The sequence below is a fragment of the Panulirus ornatus genome, chromosome 14 (genome assembly GCF_036320965.1).
Source record: "Panulirus ornatus isolate Po-2019 chromosome 14, ASM3632096v1, whole genome shotgun sequence".
Lineage (NCBI taxonomy): Eukaryota > Metazoa > Arthropoda > Malacostraca > Decapoda > Palinuridae > Panulirus > Panulirus ornatus.
The window spans coordinates 59317807-59339524 of record NC_092237.1 but is presented as its reverse complement, the minus strand read 5'-3'; the positions used below and the strand labels follow the sequence as shown (position 1 = coordinate 59339524).

Genomic DNA, 21718 nt, shown 5'->3' with positions numbered 1-21718 from the left:
ACACAAAACATCAAGCAATAAGAACACTGGCTTCCTGAAAACAAAATATCTGCATCCCTACAAAAATCCACCACCTCTTTTACAGAACCCATCACTCCACCCACCACGTTCCAGTAATCCTAATTGGCCAACCACTCTCAATCAACTGAACTCCAACCATAATGGTATAAAATATAATGCATGCATGAAATTCAATCCCTGAATGACAAATATAAAAACTTGAGCCATAAGAAACTTAATATCCTCAGAGTAATTAACAGCACCAGTTTTGGACAGGAAAAAGAATCACTCAGTGTCTTCTACAGTATTTCATTCACTCCAACCAAAATTATGCCTCACCTGCCTGTCAAAAGTAAATCTATCGAAGTTGCGAACACAAAACAAGGCACTTTAACTTTTTATCCAAAAGGAGCGTTCCGTGAGATAATAAGATTCCTAAGTAACAGGATATATTTTTGCAAAATATGATAATCTTACCAGAAAGACAAAAAAGCTTTGCACCAGGGTAGAGTTCCACTTGGAATCTGTGCTTAAGGGCCTTCTTCTTCTTCCTTAGTGCCTTGTTATCTTTCAGCATATCCAAATGGTTCAGAACCTGAAAAAATTAAGTCAAACATATGTGCAAATAAGAAGGAAGGAGGGTTAGTGGTTATTGATGAAGGTGGGTCTACAACACAGGTGTGTTATGTCACAATGGTAGTTTATTCTGTTGATGGATGAAGTGGTGTGGGAGGTAAATGGAAACATCTTGGAGTAAGGGGTAAGTCTACAGTATGCTGTGTGAAGGCACTTGAGAGAAAAGCCAAATGAAGTCTGCAGATGCAGCTCAGGTCACACTCTCCTGAGAAACTTCATTGTGAAAGAAGTGCAGGACAGAACAGGATGGTATGTGAGTAAGAATAAACAGGTAGGACCTGAAATGTTTTAGGTACCTGGGAATATGTGTAGCAGTGGATAAAATCATGAGGTCTGAAGTAATAAGGTGGAAGAAGGGACCAAGGTCGAAGATGCACAAAGGAACATTATGCTACATCACCCCTAGTCAATCTATCCTGTGCATACAACTCATCCCCCTAAATGCTCAAGCCCTGATACTCCAAAGCCTTCTTTACTTAATCTTTCCATTTACTCCTTGATCTCCCTCTTCCCTCTACTCTAACTGTTTCTAATACATATAATGTTTCCATTATTCTACCTTCAATCATCCTCTCCACATGATCATATCATTTCAGCATGTCCTGATCAGCCCTTACAGACTGATTAAACTGCTCTCAACCCTATAATGTATGACATTATGTTATCATGACCTTACCATAACAATCATATTGTGATGGCCCTGAATTAGTGTTCCCCTAACCAGCTGAATGGCTCCCTTATATAGGAAAGATCAAATCATTCCCTGGTTCAGGATCAATTAAATAAAATAGCTTGAGAGGAATACTGATGAATCTTATGAGCTAAAGACTCTGATTTAGTAATTCCACCGAAGCTAACCAAAATCTTGCAAGACAAATAACTGAAACATGAATTTTGGGAAAAGACTGATAAGAGGGAGCATGACTTAGCACCTAACTTCAAACCTAAGTCCACTATTGATGAAAAATGTAAACATGCCATCCTCATGAAAAAGAGCTGACAAGTTCACAAGAGATTAAAGGTGGGAAACATAAAGAGAAATTAAACTCAAAAAGATTCAGTGTTATCTGATATGGCTCATTTCTCTGTCCACAAATCATCCACACAAAATTTGAGGCCAATATTACTGGTAGTTATTGAGGTTAATAAAAGATAGAATTACTGAAAATGTGAAATATGGCAACTAATACACTCACAAACACACACACACACACAAAAGATGCATGTGGCAAGAGAAAGGTGGGAGGTGGGCAGATTAGAAAGGATAGTGAGTGGTAGGATGAGGTATGGTTGTTAGCGAAAGAGAAAAGAGAGGCGTTTGGACAATACTTGCAGGGAAGTAGTGCAAATGACTGGGTGATGTCTAAAAGAAAGCAGCAGGTCAAGAGAAAGCTGAAAGGGTTGAAAAAGAGGGCAAATGAGAGTTGGGGTGAGAGAGTATCATTAAATTTTAGGAAGAATAAAAAGGTGTTTTAGAAGGAGGTATATAATGTGCATAAGACAGAGAACAAATGGGAACATCAGTGAAGGGGGGTAGTGGGGAGGTAATAACAGATCATGATGAAGTGAGGAGATTGAGTGAGTACTTTGAAGGTGTGTTGTGTTTGATGATAGAGTGGCAGATATAGGGTGTTTTGGTCAGGGTAGTGTGTGAAATGAGAGGGTCAGGGAGAATGGGTTGGTAGAAAGAGAAGAGGTAGTGAAAGCTTAGCGGAAGATGAAATCTGGCAAGGCCACAAGTTTGGATGATATTGCAGTGGAATTCAATAGAAAAGGGGGCAAATGTGTTGTTGATTGGTTGGTAAGGATATTCAGTGTATGTACAGACTATAATGAAGTGCTTGAGAATTGGCAGAATGCATGCATAGTGCCATTAAGCAATGACAAAGGAGATAAGGGTGAGTGTTCAAACTACAGAGGCATAAGTTTGTTGAGTATTTCTGGGAAATTATCCGGGAGGGTGTTGATTGGGAGGGTGATGGCATGTACAGAGCATCAGAATGGGGAAGAGCAGTGTGGTTTCAGAAGTGGTAGAGGATGTGTGGATCAGGTGTTTGCTCTAAAGAATGTGTGAGAAATACTTAGAAAAACAGATGGGTATGTATGTAGCATTTATCGATCTGGAGAAGGCATATGATAGGGTTGAAAAAGATGTTTTCTGTGGAAGGTTTTAAGAGTATAAGGTGCATGAGGTAAGCTGTGAGAAGCAGTGAAAAGTTTTTACCAAGGATGTAAGGTATGTGTCCGAGTAGGAAGAGAGGAGAGTGATTGGTTCCAAGTGAAGGTTAGTTTGTGGCAGGGGTATGTGATGTCCCTATGGTTGTTTAGTTTTGGAGTTAGGGGTAAGTATGCAGTCTGCTGGGGATGAGAGGTCCTGGGAAATGAGTCAGTTGTTGTCCACCGATGATACAGCTCTAGTGGCTGATTCATGTGAGAAACTGCAGAAGTTGGTCACTGAGTTTGGAAAAGTGTGTGAAAGGAGATAGTTGAGAGTAAATCTGAATTTTAAGAGCAAGGTTATTAGGTTCAGTAGGGTTGAGGGGCAAGTTAATTGGGATGTAAATCTGAATGGAGAAAAAATGGAGGAAGTGAAGTGTTTTAGATATCTGGGAGTGGACTTGACAGTGAATGGAGCCATGGATATATATATATATATATATATATTATCCCTGGGGATAGGGGATTAAGAATACTTCCCACGTATTCCCTGCGTGTCATAGAAGGCGACTAAAAGGGGAGGGAGCGGGGGGCTGGAAATTCTCCCCTCTCGTTTTTTTTTTTAAATTTTCCAAAAGAAGGAACAGAGGGGGCCAGTTGAGGATATTCCAAAAAAGGCCCAGTCCTCTGTTCTTAGCGCTACCTCGCTAACGCGGGAAATGGCGAATAGTTTAAAAGAAAAGAAAGAATATATATATATATATATATATATATATATATATATATATATATATATATATATATATATATATATTTTTTTTTGCTTTGTCGCTGTCTCCCGCGTTTGCGAGGTAGCGCAAGGAAACAGACGAAAGAAACTGCCCAACCCACCCCCATACACATGTATATACATACGTCCACACACGCAAATATACATACCTACACAGCTTTCCATGGTTTACCCCAGACGCTTCACATGCCCCGATTCAATCCACTGACAGCACGTCAACCCCGGTATACCACATCGCTCCAATTCACTCTATTCCTTGCCCTCCTTTCACCCTCCTGCATGTTCAGGCCCCGATCACACAAAATCTTTTTCACTCCATCTTTCCACCTCCAATTTGGTCTCCCTCTTCTCCTCATTCCCTCCACCTCCGACACATATATCCTCTTGGTCAATCTTTCCTCACTTATTCTCTCCATGTGCCCAAACCATTTCAAAACACCCTCTTCTGCTCTCTCAACCACGCTCTTTTTATTTCCACACATCACTCTTACCCTTACGTTACTTACTCGATCAAACCACCTCACACTACACATTGTCCTCAAACATCTCATTTCCAGCACATCCATCCTCCTGCGCACAACTCTATCCATAGCCCACGCCTCGCAACCATACAACATTGTTGGAACCACTATTCCTTCAAACATACCCATTTTTGCTTTCCGAGATAATGTTCTCGACTTCCACACATTCTTTAAGGCTCCCAGAATTTTTGCCCCCTCCCCCACCCTATGATCCACTTCCGCTTCCATGGTTCCATCCGCTGCCAGATCCACTCCCAGATATCTAAAACACTTCACTTCCTCCAGTTTTTCTCCATTCAAACTCACCTCCCAACTGACTTGACCCTCAACCCTACTGTACCTAATAACCTTGCTCTTATTCACATTTACTCTTAACTTTCTTCTTTCACACACTTTACCAAACTCAGTCACCAGCTTCTGCAGTTTCTCACATGAATCAGCCACCAGCGCTGTATCATCAGCGAACAACAACTGACTCACTTCCCAAGCTCTCTCATCCCCAACAGACTTCATACTTGCCCCTCTTTCCAAAACTCTTGCATTCACCTCCCTAACAACCCCATCCATAAACAAATTAAACAACCATGGAGACATCACACACCCCTGCCGCAAACCTACATTCACTGAGAACCAATCACTTTCCTCTCTTCCTACACATACACATGCCTTACATCCTCGATAAAAACTTTTCACTGCTTCTAACAACTTGCCTCCCACACCATATATTCTTAATACCTTCCACAGAGCATCTATATATATATATATATATATATATATATATATATATATATATATATATATATATATATATTTTTTTTATACTTTGTCGCTGTCTCCCGCGTTTGCGAGGTAGCGCAAGGAAACAGACGAAAGAAATGGCCCAACCCCCCCATACACATGTATATACATACGTCCACACACGTAAATATACATACCTACACAGCTTTCCATGGTTTACCCCAGACGCTTCACATGCCCCGATTCAATCCACTGACAGCACGTCAACCCCGGTATACCACATCGCTCCAATTCACTCTATTCCTTGCCCTCCTTTCACCCTCCTGCATGTTCAGGCCCCGATCACACAAAATCTTTTTCACTCCATCTTTCCACCTCCAATTTGGTCTCCCTCTTCTCCTCGTTCACTCCACCTCCAACATATATATCCTCTTGGTCAATCTTTCCTCACTCATTCTCTCCATGTGCCCAAACCACTTCAAAACACCCTCTTCTGCTCTCTCAACCACGCTCTTTTTATTTCCACACATCTCTCTTACCCTTACGTTACTCACTCAATCAAACCACCTCACACCACACATTGTCCTCAAACATCTCATTTCCAGCACATCCATCCTCCTGCGCACAACTCTATCCATAGCCCACGCCTCGCAACCATACAACATTGTTGGAACCACTATTCCTTCAAACATACCCATTTTTGCTTTCCGAGATAATGTTCTCGACTTCCACACATTCTTCAAGGCCCCCAGAATTTTCGCCCCCTCCCCCACCCTATGATCCACTTCCGCTTCCATGGTTCCATCCACTGCCAGATCCACTCCCAGATATCTAAAACACTTCACTTCCTCCAGTTTTTCTCCGTTCAAACTCACCTCCCAATTAACTTGACCCTCAACCCTACTGTACCTAATAACCTTGCTCTTATTCACATTTACTCTTAACTTTCTTCTTCCACACACTTTACCAAACTCAGTCACCAGCTTCTGCAGTTTCTCACATGAATCAGCCACCAGCGCTGTATCATCAGCGAACAACAACTGACTCACTTCCCAAGCTCTCTCATCCCCAACAGACTTCATACTTGCCCCTCTTTCCAAAACTCTTGCATTTACCTCCCTAACAACCCCATCCATAAACAAATTAAACAACCATGGAGACATCACACACCCCTGCCGCAAACCTACATTCACTGAGAACCAATCACTTTCCTCTCTTCCTACACGTACACATGCCTTACATCCTCGATAAAAACTTTTCACTGCTTCTAACAACTTTCCTCCCACCCCATACATTCTTAATACCTTCCACAGAGCATCTCTATCAACTCTATCATATGCCTTCTCCAGATCCATAAATGCTACATACAAATCCATTTGCTTTTCTAAGTATTTCTCACATACATTCTTCAAAGCAAACACCTGATCCACACATCCTCTGCCACTTCTGAAACCACACTGCTCTTCCCCAATCTGATGCTCTGTACATGCCTTCACCCTCTCAATCAATACCCTCCCATATAATTTACCAGGAATACTCAACAAACTTATACCTCTGTAATTTGAGCACTCACTCTTATCCCCTTTGCCTTTGTACAATGGCACTATGCACGCATTCCGCCAATCCTCAGGCACCTCACCATGAGTCATACATACATTAAATAACCTTACCAACCAGTCAACAATACAGTCACCCCCTTTTTTAATAAATTCCACTGCAATACCATCCAAACCTGCTGCCTTGCCGGCTTTCATCTTCCGCAAAGCTTTCACTACCTCTTCTCTGTTTACCAAATCATTTTCCCTAACCCTCTCACTTTGCACACCACCTCGACCAAAACACCCTATATCTGCCACTCTATCATCAAACACATTCAACAAACCTTCAAAATACTCACTCCATCTCCTTCTCACATCACCACTACTTGTTATCACCTCCCCATTTGCGCCCTTCACTGAAGTTCCCATTTGCTCCCTTGTCTTACGCACTTTACTTACCTCCTTCCAGAACATCTTTTTATTCTCCCTAAAATTTAATGATACTCTCTCACCCCAACTCTCATTTGCCCTTTTTTTCACCTCTTGCACCTTTCTCTTGACCTCCTGTCTCTTTCTTTTATACATCTCCCACTCAATTGCATTTTTTCCCTGCAAAAATCGTCCAAATGCCTCTCTCTTCTCTTTAACTAATACTCTTACTTCTTCATCCCACCACTCACTACCCTTTTCATACTATTCGCCATTTCCTGCGTTAGCAAGGTAGCGTTAAGAACAGAGGACTGGACCTTTGAGGGAATATCCTCACCTGGCCCCCTTCTCTGTTCCTTCTTTTGGAAAATTAAAAAAAAACTGAGAGGGGAGGATTTCCAGCCCCCCCGCTCCCTTCCCTTTTAGTCGCCTTCTACAACATGCAGGGTATACATGGGAAGTACTCTTTCTCCCCTATCCCCAGGGAAAACTGATAGGTGGTATACATACTATTATTATTACTATGTAGTAATTTTACAGCAGTACTTTTTAAAAAAAATTTATTTTTTCCCTTTAGTTATTAGATTTCACTTCCCTGTTCATGAATTTGAAGGGAGTGGTTTAATTTTTATGTAATGATCAAAGTATAATGGAATTTATCACCACATAAGTCAAATGGATTATGTATACCTGTTGTCAAATTAAATCATGAGTAACACAATTTGGAGTACTGAAGAACATCATTATTTAGAAAGATTTCGTCAAACTTTGCAACTATGCCAATAACATCTTTTCTGGGCATAAATAATCTACCAAAATACATATTGCTCTGGTTCTCTGCCTTACTCACTTCCTACCTAAGGAGTCCCTTCCAGTCTTATGAGGCTCCTGCAGTAAATGAATATTTTGGAATGAACATCCAATCTTTCCCAACCAGATTAAGATAGCATATTTCGCAATCTTAAGATTCTCTGAAAAACTTGTGGCATACATATGCAGCCTGCTTTGTTTGCTATGGCATTTTCCTTAGCAGCCCAAGTTCTGTTCAGTTTACAGTTAAATTGTCAAAATCACTAACAGTCACCAGTCTCTTACCATCCACTTTCATTTTTACCCACATCAGTTGAACCTACTTCCTTACACTCATTTATACTCTCCTACACTGCTTCAGCAGTTCTGCTACTTCCTTAGCTCATCCTCTTGCAAATTCCCTTTATTCCCAAGATAATTCCAAAGCATTCGTCCCACATATCCTTAATCTTTGTTTCAGTCAGACCCAGAACATCCTGGTTTCTTTCCTATCGACACACATTTAGACACCCCAGACTGAGTCTTTGAGAACGACGAGCACTCTCTGCTTGGCTCCTTCTTCTGTTCTATCTCTCAGATACTGAAATACATGAAAGTAAGGGTTTCCAGGCCCCTGCTCCTCCGACATGCTGGGAATATGGAGGTAGAATTATTTCTCCCCCACCCCAGGGATAAATGTTAAATTTTGGGACCTAACACAGTTGGCACATGTATATGGTAAAGTGTGTGAAAGAAGAAAGTTAAGAGTAAATGTGAATAAGAGCAAGGTTATTAGGTACAGTAGGGTTGAGGGTCAAGTCAATTGGGAGGTGAGTTTGAATGGAGAAAAACTGGAGGAAGTGAAGTGTTTTAGATATCTGGGAGTGGATCTGGCAGCGGATGGAAACATGGAAGCGGAAGTGGATCATAGGGTGGGGAAGGGGGCGAAAATTCTGGGAGCCTTGAAGAATGTGTGGAAGTCGAGAACATTATCTCGGAAAGCAAAAATGGGTATGTTTGAAGGAATGGTGGTTCCAACAATGTTGTATGGTTGCGAGGCGTGGACTATGGATAGAGTTGAGCGCAGGAGGATGGATGTGCTGGAAATGAGATGTTTGAGGAAAATGTGTGGTGTGAGGTGGTTTGATCGAGTAAGTAACGTAAGGGTAAGAGAGATGTGTGGAAATAAAAAGAGCATGGTTGAGAGAGCAGAAGAGGGTGTTTTGAAATGGTTTGGTCACATGGAGAGAATGAGTGAGGAAAGATTGACCAAGAGGATATATGTGTCTGAGGTGGAGGGAACGAGGAGAAGAGGGAGACCAAATTGGAGGTGGAAAGATGGAGTGAAAAAGATTTTGTGTGATCGGGGCCTGAACATGCAGGAGGGTGAAAGGAGGGCAAGGAATAGAGTGAATTGGAGCGATGTGGTATACCGGGGTTGATGTGCTGTCAGTGGATTGAATCAAGGCATGTGAAGCGTCTGGGGTAAACCATGGAAAGCTGTGTAGGTATGTATATTTGCGTGTGTGGACGTATGTATATACATGTGTATGGGGGTGGGTTGGGCCATTTCTTTCGTCTGTTTCCTTGCGCTACCTCGCAAACGCGGGAGACAGCGACAAAGCAAAAAAAAGAAGAAAAAAAAAAAAAAATATATATATATATATATATATATATATATATATATATATATATATATACTGTATTGTTGACTGGTTGGTAAGGTTATTTAATGTATGTATGACTCATGGTGAGGTGCCTGAGGATTGGCGGAATGCGTGCATGGTGCCATTGTACAAAGGCAAAGGGGATAAGAGTGAGTGCTCAAATTACAGAGGTATAAGTTTGTTGAGTATTCCTGGTAAATTATATGGGAGGGTATTGATTGAGAGGGTGAAGGCATGTACAGAGCATCAGATTGGGGAGGAGCAGTGTGGTTTCAGAAGTGGTAGAGGATGTGTGGATCAGGTGTTTGCTTTGAAGAATGTATGTGAGAAATACTTAGAAAAGCAAATGGATTTGTATGTAGCATTTATGGATCTGGAGAAGGCATATGATAGAGTTGATAGAGATGCTCTGTGGAAGGTATTAAGAATATATGGTGTGGGAGGAAAGTTGTTAGAAGCAGTGAAAAGTTTTTATCGAGGATGTAAGGCATGTGTACGTGTAGGAAGAGAGGAAAGTGATTGGTTCTCAGTGAATGTAGGTTTGCGGCAGGGGTGTGTGATGTCTTCATGGTTGTTTAATTTGTTTATGGATGGGGTTGTTAGGGAGGTAAATGCAAGAGTTTTGGAAAGAGGGGCAAGTATGAAGTCTGTTGGGGATGAGAGAGCTTGGGAAGTGAGTCAGTTGTTGTTCGCTGATGATACAGCGCTGGTGGCTGATTCATGTGAGAAACTGCAGAAGCTGGTGACTGAGTTTGGAAAAGTGTGTGGAAGAAGAAAGTTAAGAGTAAATGTGAATAAGAGCAAGGTTATTAGGTACAGTAGGGTTGAGGGTCAAGTCAATTGGGAGGTGAGTTTGAATGGAGAAAAACTGGAGGAAGTGAAGTGTTTTAGATATCTGGGAGTGGATCTGGCAGCGGATGGAACCATGGAAGCGGAAGTGGATCATAGGGTGGGGGAGGGGGCGAAAATCCTGGGGGCCTTGAAGAATGTGTGGAAGTCGAGAACATTATCTCGGAAAGCAAAAATGGGTATTTTTGAAGGAATAGTGGTTCCAACAATGTTGTATGGTTGCGAGGCGTGGGCTATGGATAGAGTTGTGCGCAGGAGGATGGATGTGCTGGAAATGAGATGTTTGAGGAAAATGTGTGGTGTGAGGTGGTTTGATCGAGTGAGTAACGTAAGGGTAAGAGAGATGTGTGGAAATAAAAAGAGCGTGGTTGAGAGAGCAGAAGAGGGTGTTTTGAAGTGGTTTGGGCACATGGAGAGGATGAGTGAGGAAAGATTGACCAAGAGGATATATGTGTCGGAGCTGGAGGGAACAAGGAGAAGAGGGAGACCAAATTGGAGGTGGAAAGATGGAGTGAAAAAGATTTTGTGTGATCGGGGCCTGAACATGCAGGAGGGTGAAAGGAGGGCAAGGAATAGAGTGAGTTGGAGCGATGTGGTATACCGGGGTTGACGTGCTGTCAGTGGATTGAAGCAGGGCATGTGAAGCGTCTGGGGTAAACCGTGGAAGGCTGTGTGGGTATGTATATTTGCGTGTGTGGACGTATGTATATACATGTGTATGGGGGGGGGGGTTGGGCCATTTCTTTCGTCTGTTTCCTTGCGCTACCTCGCAAACGCGGGAGACAGCGACAAAGTATAATAAATAAATAAATATAATATATATATATATATTTTTTTTTTTTTTTTTTTTTTTTTTTATACTTTGTCGCTGTCTCCCGCATTTGCGAGGTAGCGCAAGGAAACAGACGAAAGAAATGGCCCAACCCCCCCCCCCATACACATGTACATACACACGTCCACACACGCAAATATACATACCTACACAGCTTTCCATGGTTTACCCCAGATGCTTCACATGCCTTGATTCAATCCACTGACAGCACGTCAACCCCTGTATACCACATCGCTCCAATTCACTCTATTCCTTGCCCTCCTTTCACCCTCCTGCATGTTCAGGCCCCGATCACACAAAATCTTTTTCACTCCATCTTTCCACCTCCAATTTGGTCTCCCTCTTCTCCTCGTTCCCTCCACCTCCGACACGTATATCCTCTTGGTCAATCTTTCCTCACTCATTCTCTCCATGTGCCCAAACCATTTCAAAACACCCTCTTCTGCTCTCTCAACCACGCTCTTTTTATTTCCACACATCTCTCTTACCCTTACGTTACTTACTCGATCAAACCACCTCACACCACACATTGTCCTCAAACATCTCATTTCCAGCACATCCATCCTCCTGCGCACAACTCTATCCATAGCCCACGCCTCGCAACCATACAGCATTGTTGGAACCACTATTCCTTCAAACATACCCATTTTTGCTTTCCGAGATAATGTTCTCGACTTCCACACATTTTTCAAGGCTCCCAAAATTTTCGCCCCCTCCCCCACCCTATGATCCACTTCCGCTTCCATGGTTCCATCCGCTGACAGATCCACTCCCAGATATCTAAAACACTTCACTTCCTCCAGTTTTTCTCCATTCAAACTCACCTCCCAATTGACTTGACCCTCAACCCTACTGTACCTAATAACCTTGCTCTTATTCACATTTACTCTTAACTTTCTTCTTCCACACACTTTACCAAACTCAGTCACCAGCTTCTGCAGTTTCTCACATGAATCAGCCACCAGCGCTGTATCATCAGCGAACAACAACTGACTCACTTCCCAAGCTCTCTCATCCCCAACAGACTTCATACTTGCCCCTCTTTCCAGGACTCTTGCATTTACCTCCCTAACAACCCCATCCATAAACAAATTAAACAACCATGGAGACATCACACACCCCTGCCGCAAACCTACATTCACTGAGAACCAATCACTTTCCTCTCTTCCTACACGTACACATGCCTTACATCCTCGATAAAAACTTTTCACTGCTTCTAACAACTTGCCTCCCACACCATATATTCTTAATACCTTCCACAGAGCATCTCTATCAACTCTATCATATGCCTTCTCCAGATCCATAAATGCTACATACAAATCCATTTGCTTTTCTAAGTATTTCTCACATACATTCTTCAAAGCAAACACCTGATCCACACATCCTCTACCACTTCTGAAACCGCACTGCTCTTCCCCAATCTGATGCTCTGTACATGCCTTCACCCTCTCAATCAATACCCTCCCATATAATTTACCAGGAATACTCAACAAACTTATACCTCTGTAATTTGAGCACTCACTCTTATCCCCTTTGCCTTTGTACAATGGCACTATGCACGCATTCCGCCAATCCTCAGGCACCTCACCATGAGTCATACATACATTAAATAACCTTACCAACCAGTCAACAATACAGTCACCCCCTTTTTTAATAAATTCCACTGCAATACCATCCAATCCTGCTGCCTTGCCGGCTTTCATCTTCCGCAAAGCTTTTACTACCTCTTCTCTGTTTACCAAATCATTTTCCCTAACCCTCTCACTTTGCACACCACCTCGACCAAAACACCCTATATCTGCCACTCTGTCATCAGACACATTCAACAAACCTTCAAAATACTCATTCCATCTCCTTCTCACATCACCACTACTTGTTATCACCTCCCCATTTACGCCCTTCACTGAAGTTCCCATTTGCTCCCTTGTCTTACGCACCCTATTTACCTCCTTCCAGAACATCTTTTTATTCTCCCTAAAATTTACTGATAGTCTCTCACCCCAACTCTCATTTGCCCTTTTTTTCACCTCTTGCACCTTTCTCTTGACCTCCTGTCTCTTTCTTTTATACTTCTCCCACTCATATATATATATATATATATATATATATACACATTATCCCTGGGGATAGGGGAGAAAGAATGCTTCCCATGTATTCCCTGCGTGTCGTAGAAGGTGACTAAAAGGGAAGGGAGCGAGGGTGCTGGAAATCCTCCCCTCTCATCTTTTTTTTAATTTTCCAAAAGAGGGAACAGAGAAGGGGGCCAGGTGAGGATATTCCCTCAAAGGCCCAGTCCATTGTTCTTAATGCTACCTCGCTATAGTGGGAAATGGCGAATAGTATGAAAGAAAAGAGATATATACATTTATTCATTTATCTATTTTATCTATCTATTTACTATTTTCCTTTGTCGCTGTCTCCCGCATTTGCGAGGTAGCGCAAGGAAACAGACAAAAGAATGGCCCAACCCACCCACATACACATGTATATACATACACGTCCACACACCCAAATATACATACCTATACATCTCAACACATACATATATACACATGTACATAATTCATACTGTCTCTCTTTATTCATTCCCATCGCCACCCCGCCACACATGAAATAAAAACCCCCTCCCCCCCTCATGTGTGCGAGGTACAGCTAGGAAAAGACAACAAAGGCCACATTTGTTCACACTCAGTCTCTAGCAGTTATGTAATAATGCACTGAAACCACAGCTCCCTTTCCACACCCAGGCCCTACAGAACTTTCCATGGTTTACACCAGACGCTTCACATACCCTGGTTCAATCTATTGACAGCATGTCGACCCCGACATACCACATCACTCCAATTCACTCTATTCCTTACACGCCTTTCACTCTCCTGTATGTTCAGGCCCTGATCACTCAAAATCTTTTTCACTCCATCTTTCCACCTCCAATTTGGTCTCCCACTTCTCCTCATTCCCTCCACCTCTGACACATATATCCTCTTGGTCAATCTTTCCTCACTCATTCTCTCCATGTGACCAAACCATTTCAAAACACCCTCTTCTGCTCTCTCAACCACACTCTTTTTATTACCACACATCTCTCTTACCCTATTATTACTTACTCGATCAAACCACCTCACGCCACATATTGTCCTCAAACATCTCATTTCCAGCACATCCACCCTCCTCCACACAACTCTATTATAGCCCACGCCTCACAACCATGTAACATTGTTGGAACCACTATTCCTTCAAACATACCTATCTTTGCTTTCCGAGATAACGTTTTTGACTTCCACACGTTCTTCAACGCTTCCAGAACTTTCGCCCCCTCCCCCACCCTATGATTCACTTCTACTTCCATCCGCTGCCAAATCCACTCCCAGATATCTAAAACACTTCACTTCCTCCACTTTTTCTCCATTCAAACTTACCTCCCAATTGACTTGTCCCTCCACCCTACTGTACCTAATAACCTTGCTCTTATTCACATTTACTCTCAGCTTTCTTCTTTCACACACTTTACCAAACTCAGTCACCAGCTTTTGCAGATTCTCACACGAATCAGTCACCAGCGCTGTATCATCAGTGAACAACAACTGACTCACTTCCCAAGCTCTCTCATCCACAACAGACTGCATACTTGCCCCTCTTTCCAAAACTCTTGCATTCACCTCCCTAACAACCCCATCCATAAACAAATTAAACAACCATGGAGATATCACACATCTCCCACTCATTTGCATTATTTCCCTGCAAAAATCGTACAAATGCCTCTCTCTTCTCTTTCACTAACAATCTTACTTCTTCATCCCACCACTCACTACCCTTTCTAATCTGCCCACCTCCCACACTTCTCATGCCACAAGCATCTTTTGCACAAGCCATCACTGCTTCCCTAAATACATCCCATTCCTCCCCCACTCCCCTTACCTCCTTTGTTCTCACCTTTTTCCATTCTGTACTCATTCTCTCCTAGTACTTCCTCACACAAGTCTCCTTCCAAAGCTCACTTTCACCACTCTCTTCACCTCAACATTCTCTCTTCTTTTCTGAAAACCTCTACAAATCTTTACCTTCACCTCCACAAGATAATGATCAGACATCCCTCCAGTTGCACCTCTCAGCACATTAATATCTAAAAGTCTCTCTTTCACATGCCTATCAATTAACACGTAATCCCCTTATGCTCTCTGGCCATCTCTCCTACTCACATACATATACTTATGTATATCTCTCTTTTTAAATCAGGTATTCCCAATCACCAGTCTTTTTTCAGCACATAAATCTACAAGCTCTTCACCATTTCCATTTACAACACTGAACACCCCATGTACTCTAATTATTCCCTCAACTGCCACATTACTAACCTTTGCATTCAAATCACCCATCACCACAATCCAGTCTCGTGCATCAAAACTACTAACACACTCACTCAGCTGCTCCCAAAACACTTGCCTCTCATGATCTTTCTTCTCATGCCCAGGTGCATATGCACCGATAATCACCCATCTCTCTCCATCCACTTTCAGTTTTACCCATATCAATCTAGAGTTTACTTTCTTACACACTATCGCATACTCCCACCACTCCTGTTTCAAGAGTAGTGCTACTCCTTCCCTTGCTCTTATCCTCTCAGTAACCCCTGACTTTCCTCCCAAGACATTCCCAAACCACTCTTCCCTTTTACCTTTGAGCTTCGTTTCACTCAGAGCCAAAACATTCAGGTTCCTTTCCTCAAACATACTACCTATCTCTCCTTTTTTCTCATCTTGGTTACATCCACACACATTTATACACCCCAATCTGAACCTTCGAGGAGGATGGGCACTCCCCGTGTGACTCCTTCTTCTGTTTCCCCTTTTAGAAAGTTAAAATACAGGGAGGGGAGGGTTTCCAGCCCCCTGCTCCCGTCCCCTTTAGTCGCCTTCTACGACACGTGAGGAATGCGTAGGGTAGTATTCTTTCTCCCTTATCCCCAGGGATATATATATATATACTCCTTGACTTTGAAATATGCTTATGAAATATGGTAAGAAACCAAGAGAAAATAACTGTGGTGATACTCTGAGCTGAAACACATATACTTTCATGCACAAATGAAAAGACTGTTGCAGTGGCTTTCAATGTATGCAAAGGTTTTCAGAACCTAAGCAAAAAACTGGAAGGAATGGTTGGCATTTTCACCAATTACATTTTCTGACCAATATGATTTAGGAAAATTCAACAACAACTGATAGCAACTCACCCCCATAACACGTGGAGAGCCATGAGCTCGACAAATCTCTATGAATTCAAATACTTCCATTTCAATTCCAAATGTAGCATCGATGAGCATCAGGACAATGTCAGCAACTTTCGCGATGTCTATCATACAGTTGATGTCATTATTTACTTCTATAAATGTAAGTCTCCGTTTTTTACCTGATGAAATAAAGTTGAAGTGTATTGGAAAATTACAGTGAAGCACAATAAGATGAATGTACATGTGTATGTATGTAATGTCTGCATACATGTATATGTTGATATATATATATATATATATATATATATATATATATATATATATATATATATATATATATATATATATATAAATATATATATATATATATATATATATATATATATATATATATATATATAAATATATATATATATATATATATATATATATATATATATATATATATATATATATATATATATAAAATATATATATATATATATATATATATATATATATAAAAAATATATATTTATTTTTTTATTATACTTTGTCGCTGTCTCCCGCGTTTGCGAGGTAGCGCAAGGAAACAGACGAAAGAAATGGCCCAACCCCCCCTCCATACACATGTATATACATACGTCCACACACGCAAATATACATACCTACACAGCTTTCCATGGTTTACCCCAGACGCTTCACATGCCTTGATTCAATCCACTGACAGCACGTCAACCCCGGTATACCATATCGCTCCAATTCACTCTATTCTTTGCCCTCCTTTCACCCTCCTGCATGTTCAGGCCCCGATCACACAAAATCTTTTTCACTCCATCTTTCCACCTCCAATTTGGTCTCCCTCTTCTCCTCGTTCCCTCCACCTCCAACACATATATCCTCTTGGTCAATCTTTCCTCACTCATTCTCTCCATGTGACCAAACCATTTCAAAACACCCTCTTCTGCTCTCTCAACCATGCTCTTTTTATTTCCACACATCTCTCTTACCCTTACGTTACTTACTCGATCAAACCACCTCACACCACACATTGTCCTCAAACATCTCATTTCCAGCACATCCATCCTCCTGCGCACAACTCTATCCATAGTCCACGCCTCGCAACCACACAACATTGTTGGAACCACTATTCCTTCAAACATACCCATTTTTGCTTTCCGAGATAATGTTCTCGACTTCCACACATTCTTCAAGGCTCCCAGAATTTTCACCCTCTCCCCCACCCTATGATCCACTTCCGCTTCTATGGTTCCATCCGCTGCCAGATCCACTCCCAGATATCTAAAACACTTCACTTCCTCCAGTTTTTCTCCATTCAAACTCACCTCCCAATTGAATTGACCCTCAACCCTACTGTACCTAATAACCTTGCTCTTATTCACATTTACTCTTAACTTTCTTCTTTCACACACTTTACCAAACTCAGTCACCAGCTTCTGCAGTTTCTCACATGAATCAGCCACCAGCGCTGTATCATCAGCGAACAACAACTGACTCACTTCCCAAGCTCTCTCATCCCCAACAGACTTCATACTTGCCCCTCTTTCCAAAACTCTTGCATTCACCTCCTTAACAACCCCATCCATAAACAAATTAAACAACCATGGAGACATCACACACCCCTGCCGCAAACCTACATTCACTGAGAACCAATCACTTTCCTCTCTTCCTACACGTACACATGCCTTACATCCTCGATAAAAACTTTTCACTGCTTCTAACAACTTTCCTCCCACACCATATATTCTTAATACCTTCCACAGAGCATCTCTATCAACTCTATCATATGCCTTCTCCAGATCCATAAATGCTACATACAAATCCATTTGCTTTCCTAAGTATTTCTCACATACATTCTTCAAAGCAAACACCTGATCCACACATCCTCTACCACTTCTGAAACCACACTGCTCTTCCCCAATCTGATGCTCTGTACATGCCTTCACCCTCTCAATCAATACCCTCCCATATAATTTGCCAGGAATACTCAACAAACTTATACCTCTGTAATTTGAGCACTCACTCTTATCCCCTTTGCCTTTGTACAATGGCACTATGCACGCATTCCGCCAATCCTCAGGCACCTCACCATGAGTCATACATACATTATATAACCTTACCAACCAGTCAACAATACAGTCACCCCCTTTTTTAATAAATTCCACTGCAATAACATCCAAACCTGCTGCCTTGCCGGCTTTCATCTTCCACAAAGCTTTTACTACCTCTTCTCTGTTTACCAACTCATTTTCCCTAACCCTCGCACGTTGCACACCACCTCGACCAAAACACCCTATATCTGCCACTCTATCATCAAACACATTCAACAAACCTTCAAAATACTCACTCCATCTCCTTCTCACATCACCACTACTTGTTATCACCTCCCCATTTGCGCCCTTCACTGAAGTTCCCATTTGCTCCCTTGTCTTACGCACTTTATTTACCTCCTTCCAGAACATCTTTTTATTCTCCCTAAAATTTACTGATACTCTCTCACCCCAACTCTCATTTGCCCTTTTTTTCACCTCTCGCACCTTTCTCTTGACCTCCTGTCTCTTTCTTTTATACATCTCCCACTCAATTTCATTTTTCCCTGCAAAAATCGTCCAAATGCCTCTCTCTTCTCTTTCACTAATACTCTTACTTCTTCATCCCACCACTCACTACCCTTTCTAATCAACCCACCTCCCACTCTTCTCATGCCACAAGCATCTTTTGCACAATCCATCACTGATTCCCTAAATACATCCCATTCCTCCCCCACTCCCCTTACTTCCATTGTTCTCACCTTTTTCCATTCTGTACTCAGTCTCTCCTGGTACTTCCTCACACAAGTCTCCTTCCCAAGCTCACTTACTCTCACCACCCTCTTCACCCCAACATTCACTCTTCTTTTCTGAAAACCCATACAAATCTTCACCTTAGCCTCCACAAGATAATGATCAGACATCCCTCTAGTTGCACCTCTCAGCACATTTACATCCAAAAGTCTCTCTTTCGCGTGCCTGTCAATTAACACGTTATCCAATAACGCTCTCTGGCCATCTCTCCTACTCACATACGTATACTTATGTATATCTCGCTTTTTAAACCAGGTATTCCCACTCACCAGTCCTTTTTCAGCACATAAATCTACAAGCTCTTCACCATTTCCATTTACAACACTGAACACCCCATGTATACCAATTATTCCCTCAACTGCCACATTACTCACCTTTGCATTCAAATCACCCATCACTATAACCCGGTCGCGTGCATCAAAACCACTAACACACTCATTCAGCTGCTCTGAAAACACTTGCCTCTCATGATCTTTCTTCTCATGCCCAGGTGCATATGCACCAATAATCACCCATCTCTCTCCATCAAGTTTCAGTTTTTTTTTTTTTTTTTTTTTTTTTTTCCAAAAGAAGGAAGAGAGAAGGGGGCCAGGTGAGGATTTTCCATCGGAGGCCCAGTCCTCTGTTCTTGGCGCTACCTTGCTAACGCGGGAAATGGCGAATAGTTTGAAAAAAAAAAAAAAAAAAAAAATATATATAATGGGTATGTTTGAAGGAATAGTGGTTCCAACAATGCTGTATGGTTGCGAGGCGTGGGCTATGGATAGAGTTGTGCGCAGGAGGATGGATGTGCTGGAAATGAGATGTTTGAGGACAATGTGTGGTGTGAGGTGGTTTGATCGAGTAAGTAACGTAAGGGTAAGAGAGATGTGTGGAAATAAAAAGAGCGTGGTTGAGAGAGCAGAAGAGGGTGTTTTGAAATGGTTTGGGCACATGGAGAGAATGAGTGAGGAAAGATTGACCAAGAGGATATATGTGTCGGAGGTGGAGGGAACGAGGAGAAGAGGGAGACCAAATTGGAGGTGGAAAGATGGAGTGAAAAAGATTTTGTGTGATCGGGGCCTGAACATGCAGGAGGGTGAAAGGAGGGCAAGGAATAGAGTGAATTGGAGCGATGTGGTATACAGGGGTTGACGTGCTGTCAGTGGATTGAACCAAGGCATGTGAAGCGTCTGGGGTAAACCATGGAAAGCGGTGTAGGTAAAAAAAAAAAAAAAAAAAAAAAAAATATATATATATATATATATGTGCATATGTGGGTGTTTAAACACATATATGTGTGTATATGAGTGGATGGGCCATTCTTCCTCTGTTTCCTGGTGCTACCTCGCTGACGTGGGAAACCAATTACATATAAATATAATGAATAATAATATATTTACCTATCATATCCAAAATGCTCTGTCCTACGTTCATGGGTACGACTCAGGCTATGACTCAGGCAGATAATCTTTTGAACAAACCAGTCACTACAAACTTCTGCACTCTTCTTTTCAATTATACCCATCTCCCATGTAAATTTCTAAACTGACTTATCTCGTTCAGGTATAATACTGTTGTCACCCTTCGACATATATTCTGGCTAAAGGCACAAAATATCTCAATACACTGTCCTACACAATTTCTGCTCCAAAATTTCTTAACTGCTACTTCAAACTATCTGCCTAACATAACATCTGTCTGTCTGTGTCATACACCCTATTACATTACACAATGATGCAGCCAAAACAGAGTTACTTACATGATCCACTCTGAGGATATAACCATACTTCATTTTCTGTACTGTTTCCTAATCTCCTTACTCTATGTTTTTCATATACTGTTATAAGCGTTTCACCTAAAATACCTTGATAAGATATTATTATTATCATTTTTATTATACTTTGTCGCTGTCTCCCGCGTTTGCGAGGTAGCGCAAGGAAACAGACGAAAGAAATGGCCCAACCCCCCCCATACACATGTATATACATACGTCCACACACGCAAATATACATACCTACACAGCTTTCCATGGTTTACCCCAGACGCTTCACATGCCTTGATTCAATCCACTGACGTGCTAGCACGTCAACCCCGGTATACCACATCGCTCCAATTCACTCTATTCCTTGCCCTTCTTTCACCCTCCTGCATATTCAGGCCCCGATCACACAAAATCTTTTTCACTCCATCTTTCCACCTCCAATTTGGTCTCCCTCTTCTCCTCGTTCCCTCCACCTCCGACACATATATCCTCTTGGTCAATCTTTCCTCACTCATTCTCTCCATGTGCCCAAACCACTTCAAAACACCCTCTTCTGCTCTCTCAACCACGCTCTTTTTATTTCCACACATCTCTCTTACCCTTACGTTACTCACTCGATCAAACCACCTCACACCACACATTGTCCTCAAACATCTCATTTCCAGCACATCCATCCTCCTGCGCACATCTCTATCCATAGCCCATGCCTCGCAACCATACAACATTGTTGGAACCACTATTCCTTCAAACATACCCATTTTTGCTTTCTGAGATAATGTTCTCGACTTCCACACATTCTTCAAGGCCCCCAGAATTTCGCCCCCTCCCCCACCCTATGATCCACTTCCGCTTCCATGGTTCCATCCGCTGCCAGATCCACTCCCAGATATCTAAAACACTTCACTTCCTCCAGTTTTTCTCCGTTCAAACTCACCTCCCAATTGACTTGACCTCA

The 21718-nt window shown here is 42.0% G+C and overlaps 1 protein-coding gene across 1 annotated transcript in view; it reads right to left on the bottom strand.

Annotated features, from left to right (window-relative positions):
• The window catches only part of LOC139753478 (ribosome biogenesis protein BMS1 homolog), a 71213-nt gene that overhangs the window by 46636 nt on the left and 2859 nt on the right, over positions 1 to 21718 (bottom strand). The window contains exons 4-5 of the mRNA XM_071670036.1: positions 16180 to 16355; positions 478 to 595 (exon numbers count right to left, since the gene is read on the bottom strand). Of these exons, the coding sequence (XP_071526137.1) occupies positions 478 to 595; positions 16180 to 16355 (294 nt within the window). The remainder of the gene's footprint in view (positions 1 to 477; positions 596 to 16179; positions 16356 to 21718) is intronic.